Below are 8280 nucleotides of genomic sequence, written 5' to 3' on the forward strand. Positions count from 1 at the left end.
TTTTCAATTCAAGAGGACAATATGCTGAATGAAAAAAAAAAAAAAATGGTCAAAGTGCAAAATTTATTCATTGATTAAGTCCATTTGAAAAGTACCCCTAGAAAATGCTCCTCTGAACACTATATATACGTGTTTGTAGAGAGAGAAAATGGTGTGAGAGAGTCTGTACCTTTCCTCCTCCTTTAATGGCGTGAGATCGTACCAGACCAGAGAGTGTATGCTTGTTTATCATATACAGTATATGTATGTTCTTCTTGGCATGCTTCACCAACTCTTATTCTTAGAAAACCCAAAACCCAAATGGACTAAAAGGAAAGGAAAAAATATATATTTTTAAACAAAATGAAATGCTTTTGAAATTTCACCATCACAATCCCATTCCCACCGCGTCTTTCCATTTTCATCAACTTCACTTTTGGGATTCTTAGACCCAGATGATAAAAAGCGGTAATCTCTCATTGATTTTGACTGGGTTCTTTACTCTCGATCATTTCCTGTTGTCGGTCTTTTGATACTCGTATTGTTTCGTTGTGAAATCTTGTGTTGTATATTTGGTGTTGTTATTTCTGGTTTGCTATTTTTGTTGTGTTTTTTATGTATGAGCGCGTGAAGATCGAGATGAAAAGTGTAGGAAACATGATTGATGATGAACTTGAGATGTTACTGGGTGAGATCCCTCATGCAACATCATCATTGAATCTTCATCATACGCATAGCAATGTCCATCATCATAGTCTTGTTGATCATACATCACACATGATACAGAAAATGAATGTTCATGGTATGTATGATGATGAACTATTGAGGCATAAATATGCATGTGCATCTTCCCCTGCCAGTCGGTTCTCATTACAATCTGACGGCTCTTCCTCAAGCTTGTTCTCTGGTGGGCGTTCGATTTCTGACAATGGATCGCCAACTCCACCCCAATTTGGAGAACTAAAGCCTCACCTGGTTTCTGGCAATGGATTCTGGTTAGATTTCAACCAGGCAAATGAAGTTAATACAGTTGACGGGCGGAGTTTATCGAGCAATTTCAGTAAAATGTACATTAGTAATGAGCGAGAGGATGCTTCAGTGCTCCCAAATGGTTTTCAATTTCGTGATCAGTCTGTGGATGGGCCTATTCGAATGAATTTTGAGAATTTTTGGGCATCTGATAACTATAGAAGGGGCTTCTCGGAATATAGAGGATTTAATGCCTCCCTTCCAAGAAATCCTATGAATTTTGATGGTGAGATGGTATCTGCATTGGCGGCTATGCTGCCTTACTCTAAAATGGGTAATTTATTTGGATCCCGGTATTCTCCTGGTGCATCTGAAGGATTATTTGCTCGAACAGAATATGGTAATTCAGATAAAAGTCCTCAATTTTATAATAATAATGCATCGGCTGGAAATTATTTTCCAATGGGGATTTCGACATCAAGGCCATCTTCCACTTTAAGAAGGCCTTCATTTGTTGATTCTTCTTATTATGCTTCGCAAAATGGGACGAATCTGATCCAAGACAGAGGTCCATTTCATTCACCCAACATGCTTCGATTGGCTCATCTAATACCTCAATTTAATGTGGAAAATTTACTCCATTATCAGCTACCCGCGCCTAATGGAAGAAATAGATTACCTTTGCATTTTAGAGAGCCTCAAAGGGGTGTTGAAGCTTTTGCCGGAGACGAGAGTCTGTTCCTTCAAGAGGACGGTTTAAATAATGCAATTAACAGAGGATGTAGTCGTCCAAAGTTCAAAAATACTTTGGGTTTTATGCATGAGAGTGGCACTGGTAAGGCTCAAGAAATTGCTGGTGCTCAAGAAAGTGGCCGGACTGCAAAAATGCATTGCCCTTTCTCCTTGCCATCAAAGTGTAGCTCCCTGACAGAAGCTCAAGGATATATATATCACATGGCGAAGGATCAGCATGGTTGCCGGTTTTTGCAGCAGATATTTGATGAAGGGACTCCTCAAGATGTGCAGATAATATTTAGTGAGATAGTTGATCATGCAGCTGAACTCATGACAAATCCATTTGGGAATTACCTTATGCAAAAACTGTTGGACGTGTGCAATGAAGAACAGAGTACTCAGATTCTGCTTAGGGTGACTGAGGTGCCCGGGGATCTTGTTAGGATCTCTCTGAATACACATGGGTAAGTCACACCCGTTTTGCTTTGCCGTCATCATTCTTCACGTTGATTAACCATTTTATTCTATTTTTATCAGCACTCGAGTGGTCCAAAAGTTGATTGAGTCACTCAAAACAAGGCAACAAATTTTGCTAGTTATTTCAGCACTTGAGCCAGGCTTTCTTGCCCTCATTAAAGACCTAAATGGTAATCACGTTGTTCAGCGATGCTTGCAATGTTTTACCAACGAAGATAGTAAGGTATATGCTTTTCTTTTTAAGCATTTTTGAGCTCAAAAATATTTAAATGCTTGCAATTTTATATCACTTCATCTACCATTTTGATGTCATATAGCCATGTCTGTCAATTTTCTGATACATGCAGTGATCATAAGTTCATAACCAAACATTTGTGTCTAGATTGAGCATATCTCCATTGTGATTTGTGAGTGTGCAGTTCATTTTCATTCATCTTTTGTGTTCATTTCTGTCATTTGTATGTTTATAGGTTGAATTTAAAATGTTAAAGTGGAAATTGCTTGGAGAATTTTCATCTTGCATTATGATTCAATATCGGCGAGATTTTCTATACAAAGAATGTATATGGTTGATATGGTCGGTCTTATAATCGTGGTTATCCACTTGCTATATCTCTCCCATCTTCTTCTCTCACTCTAAGACTGACACAGCCTTGATAATTCCCTGGAATTTCTTGAATTAGAGGTGAAAAATTTAGAAATATAGCTTAGTTTGTTTCATGTTTTAAAAAAAAAGGCTTGGTTTGTTTGGAATGAAATACATTAGATGATTAATTGTCTTCCTCAGCTCTCAAACTAAGAGAGGGCTATCAATTATTTTGTTCTAACAAGCCATTAGACATAAACTCATCATTGGATGTGCGACGCCTAGAATTTTAATCTGTTGTTACAGGTGACTATTGTCGAAGGATAAATATACCTATGGACCTCAGCCAGTTTCTAAGAACTCAGAGGGAAGTTTATAGGCAGTCAATGTTGAGAACATTATAAATGACAGAGTAATGTTTTATATCATGATCAATCTTTTTTCTCCCATATCCACATAGAGATAATATTTGGTAAGAATTGTTCTTCCTGCTTATTAAACTAATTTAGAAACGTGATGGCTTTCTCACTATTCATCTGATACACTCTCAGTTCCGAGTTTAACAGTGTGAATCTGGGGGGACGCAGATATCTAAAGACAAACACTAATGTGATAGTGTCACAAACTAAGTCCATAAAATTCATAGACTTCTCCACGAAGGAAAAGGAGAGTAAGGAAGAAAGTATTACAGTTCCCTAAATTATCATGCAATACGATGAATCCAGTGGATGGTTGGTGAGCAGTCCTTCCCCAGTGGAGCAAGTTAGGGTTATATTCTGAGTCAATATCCATTCCTTCCCAGAACAACCACTCAAAAAAAGAGGTAATAATGACAATTGGACTAAGAAAATTGATCGATACAAATATAACAGTGGGGGTACTTGTATGTGTATGTTAATATGTGTACAGCTGGCAACATCAATTTTCTTTATACTCATATCTTGTGAGTTCAGATACTGGACTTCTTAATTGTTTATGCATATGCTGCCTCCTTTATCTTCTAATGTGCATTTTGATAAATCGACATAATTCCTTTATGCGTATTAGTTAAACATAAAAAATGTGGAAATCTGTGACTCATAATCAAATGCATTTTCTTTTCAGAAAAGAAAAATTCAACCCCCCCCCCCCAGCGTTTATTTCTGGCTTGGATTTTTCTCTATGATTGTCCTAGTTTTTCCTGAAAACTCTAGAAAAGCTGCATAGCTGCTTCTTTGATAAAGCACCAGGCCAAAAGCATGACAACTATGGTGGGGCTGAACTTGCAAATCTTTTTCCTTAAAAAGCTCAGAATCATTAGTCCCATTTTTTTCCGTCTTTCACCTAGAACCCTTAACAGCCTAAGGATCTCTTGCTGACTTTGCCTCTAATTCCTCCACCGGCCTTGCTATGTACTGAGACTTTCCTTAGCATGATAAATAGAGTTTCCTATGATAATCTTTTTTCCAAGTTGTTTGCATCATCATCTCCAAAGGGCTTCTTATTGCTAGACAAGTCATGTAAATTCAGTTCTGCCGTTTGCTTAACTTAGTACAAACATTAGACTTCATGGTATCTTATACTCGTGAAATATACCATCTTTTAAAAAGTTAAAATTGTCTGGATCGGGCTTGTTTCTAGATAATGAATCTAGGAGCTCTCTAAGTGCCAGTATTTTTGTCAAAATTTTGGTTTCTGGGGAGGATATTGAATTATTGATAATTTTGGGTTTAGAAGCTCGTTTCAATTTAATATTGTAGCGGAATATTTTCACCAAAGGTTGCTCCGGGCTCAGTTTTTTCACCTCCAATCGACCCAAGAATTCTCCAGCCACAAAGACAGCCATGAAGGCAGAAGAGAAGACGGAAATGGGAGATAAAAAGTCATAGAGAAGGCAGATGATTTCTCAAAGAAAAGGGACACGATAGCTCACGGTCAAAATCAAGTGAGGAAAGGGCTGCATATATATAACACACATTAGGTTACAACAGTGGGCCCAAGCCTAATATACATAAGTAAGTATGTTCGGCATATAAGTGAGCGATGCTTATAAGCCGTCCAAGGAGAAGGGGTTTGGTCCATGAGCAGCACTAAATAAATTAGGCTGCTTCCAATAGCCCACTTAATTTTGTGGTTAGGTGGTCTTCATTAAGGTGTATACTTTTTATTTAGCCAATTGGTCGATGCTGATTGAGAAAATATACGAGTTACATCATAGTCCAAGAGATCGTTTGACAACAATTTGTCCAACAAATATAATGCATGCATTACAGGAGATTTGATAACCATCAAATCTCTAATATGCAAGCTAATAAATCTACTTATGACTTCCAATTATTTGCTAATTAACTTATAGGTTTATTGTCAAATGTTTGATGTTCGATATTATGGAAATTCAATCTGATGTTTCAAACTGTCAAGTATGTGAAGAAGCATGACAGAAATGAGTAGATGTTTCGCTCAATTACGATCCGTACTCGAACATGTTCGTTCGATGCCTCAACTGCCTTCTGCCACACATCTCTTTCCTTCGCTCTAGACCCACCCCAAAAATGGAATTCTGCTCTTTCCAACCATGGAATGAACAAGAACACTTTAATCCTGGGGCTTGTCTACACCATATCAACCTAGAGCTTAGGCATCTATCTCATGTTTCATGTCGACATGAATGGTGTGTAGATTCTGCCATTCTGGCTGATAAAGAGAAAATAGTTTGATTGTGGTTTTGCGTGAGCTCCAGTTCAATATCTTCAAATACTTCTGGCTGGGTTTAGTTAAAGGGATTATTTAAAAGAGATTGTGTCATCAGTCAAAGGTGTCTTGGAAACATGATAAAAAATTGGACTTGTGTATCTTCTTTCCCATTTTTTTTTTTTTGGGGTAATCTTAGCCTTTGTTTGGTAAGAACTTATATACGGTTTAATTTATAAACAGATAAAAATAAATTATGGATAAGTATATAGTAATTGAGGGTCCGTTCAAATGCGGGTTTGAAAATGAAATTTGACCATTTATAAATGATTTATAAATTTTGCCGAATGGAGGCTTTTATATGTTAACGTGTCACAAAACCAAAATCGGTTGTCTAACCAATGGAAATTTAGCATTATGCGTTGATAGTGTTGATGCTGCCACTTGCTTCGTAAATTAATAGCTTCTTGTGAAGTTCTCACTGATGATTTTTCTATATTACTTCAAGCCTTTCATTCTAAACTTATAGCTATGACAATTGTATTTGCAGTTCATTTTTGTTGCTGCTGCAACGTACTGTGTTGATATTGCGACGCATCAGCATGGATGCTGTGTTCTGCAACGATGCATCAGTCATTCAACTGGAGAACATTGGGAGAACTTGGTTGCTGAAATTTCTGCAAATGGGCTTCTACTTGCTCAAGATGCATATGGGTAAACTGCATTCGAAACGGATACCAATTTCTATTTTTAGGTTTCATCCATTTAGATTTGCTGGTATAGTTTTTGCTGTTCTTGAAGTGAAGCTTGATGGTTTTGCTTCAACATTTTTCCATTACCTGGTGGATTATCATATTCGTAATCACAAAAACCAGAACCTTTAGCTCTTTGCCTTTGGATGCCTAATTGATAATGCTCTTCATGTATAAGTTTCCGAAATTTTATTGAAGAGCTAGACTTCAGTCTGAATTTTCAAGTGTTTTTAATACATCCTTGCCAATTTTGAGGCAAGGTAGTTTCCAAATTTATTTTTATTTTCCAGATCCATATTTTTGTTGAAATAGTCAATCATCATTGAGAAGATTTGACAACTATAAGCCTTCATAAGTTCAGGTGTGCTTTTAGCATTGTCTAATGCATATCAAGTTCTTGGATCAAGCTTGATGTGACATTCAGTCCAAGTTTTCACTCCAGAGTCTATTTTATTTTGAGCATAATCGATAATTTTTTTGAAGATCATGATTTTTGAATGGGCACTCTCTTATATTTCACTTACTTTTTGGTCTTTTTCTGTTTGTCTCTAGATAATAGTTCAATTTACTATCTTACTTTCATCAAATTCATTAATGGCAAAAACTGTGTTCTAGATTTTCTACAAGTTATGCATTTCTTCTTTACCAATGTAGAGGCTGAGTTTGTTATTCTTTTACTATGTTTTTACCTGAAGTGTGATTTAATTTTGCTGCAGAAATTATGTTGTTCAATTTATTTTGGAGCTCAACATTCCATCTGTCACATCCAAATTGACATCTCAGTTTGATGGTAACTATGTACATCTTTCTACCCAAAAGTTTAGTAGCCATGTTGTTGAGAAATGTCTTGTGTTATGTAATGATGAAGCTCGGTCAAAGATCATCCATGAATTGCTCACTGCAACTTATTTTGAGCGGTTGCTTCATGATCCACATGCAAATTATGTTGTTCAAACAGCTCTCCGGGTTTCTGAGGTACTCTGTTGATGGTCTATTAATCTTGAGCAAACTTTCTTTTTCAGAATATACTATATTTCAAGTTTCTGAAATTAACAGGCTATGAGAACATTTTTGCTTAGATGACCATATAATATATCAACTGAACACTTCTCAAAACCAACAATTTAAATTTTAGGAACTTGTTTTCGTCACTTGTAATGCCCTCGTAATTTGAAAATTAAGCATGTTATCCTTCACCCACTAATCTATTGTTGAAAGTTTGATCTCCTGATGGGAAGCTTTCTTTATTTCTTCTGCAATCAGGGTCCTCTTCATAGTTCTTTGGTTGACGCTATCGAGTCTCACAAGGCAATTTCAGGTCACAGTCCCTATTCCAAGAGGATTTTCTCTCACAAGCTTTTAAAGGAGTGATGTATAGTCTTCCTTCTGCTAAGAAATTATGTTGTTGTTTGTCGTTATTGCTACCTAGCACCATATGTTGAAGCTGGTTCTTCGTCTTTTCACAAATGCCAGTGCATGGATCATTTGTCAATTTTGCTTCCCTCCAGAGTGTAAAGGATAGGCAACTGTGCTTTTAGTTGATTGAAATAGACTTTAAATTTATAACTTTTCTGTCAATGTAATGAATCTTCTGGATAGTTCTTGTGGGATTTTCACTGTGTGGATGTATGTGATGTTCTTTTGCGGTCTGTGTCGATGCAATTTGAATGCTTGTCTAATATTAGTGGCCTTTTTGGCAATTGGACGTGATAGGGACGCATCATTTTTTAGGTTTGCCTTTTCTTTCTTTTTAAGATACAATGATTAAAAATCTTACTACTTAAAATTTTTATCGCGAAAACTCGCTTTAAGGATCTTCAAATCAGTGTTTTTCGGGGCAGTCTAACGTACCTTTCTCTACCAAACAACCAAACCAACCGGCTCCAAATCACAACCAATATATTCACCTCGATTGCTATTCAATTTTACCAACAAAGGAGAAGAAACGATGATGATTTATAGCCACAAAGGTAAGGAGAAAACACCACAAAGGTAGGTTATGAAGGAACACAAATTACAGAAAGTAATCAACCGGTTTTGGACCCCGAAAAGGGGCCTTTTTCGCACTTCAAAGGGGCAGTCGAGTTCTCCACTTTTTTATACACAAAGCAC

At 36.7% G+C, this 8280-nt stretch overlaps 1 protein-coding gene across 1 annotated transcript; it reads left to right on the plus strand.

The window, feature by feature from the left end:
- The first annotated feature begins 174 nt into the window (after positions 1 to 174).
- LOC111381710 (putative pumilio homolog 8, chloroplastic) lies at positions 175 to 7805 on the plus strand. The gene is made up of 5 exons (XM_023005524.1): positions 175 to 2147; positions 2221 to 2383; positions 5967 to 6130; positions 6885 to 7143; positions 7432 to 7805. Exons 1-5 carry the CDS (start codon positions 595 to 597, stop codon positions 7537 to 7539), a joined length of 2247 nt encoding a protein of 748 aa, XP_022861292.1. The 5' UTR covers positions 175 to 594; the 3' UTR covers positions 7540 to 7805.
- The last annotated feature ends 475 nt before the right edge of the window (positions 7806 to 8280 follow it).

This window comes from Olea europaea, chromosome 3 (genome assembly GCF_002742605.1).
Source record: "Olea europaea var. sylvestris chromosome 3, O_europaea_v1, whole genome shotgun sequence".
NCBI classification, from domain to species: domain Eukaryota; kingdom Viridiplantae; phylum Streptophyta; class Magnoliopsida; order Lamiales; family Oleaceae; genus Olea; species Olea europaea.

Bases quoted from the DNA above. Each gene is read 5' to 3' on its own strand.
- LOC111381710 (XM_023005524.1), top strand. From the start codon at position 595: ATGTATGAGCGCGTGAAGATCGAGATGAAAAGTGTAGGAAACATGATT. The intron at 2,148-2,220 runs GTAAGTCACACC...TATTTTTATCAG, and splicing joins ATCTCTCTGAATACACATGG to CACTCGAGTGGTCCAAAAGT. The intron at 7,144-7,431 runs GTACTCTGTTGA...TTCTGCAATCAG, and splicing joins CAGCTCTCCGGGTTTCTGAG to GGTCCTCTTCATAGTTCTTT.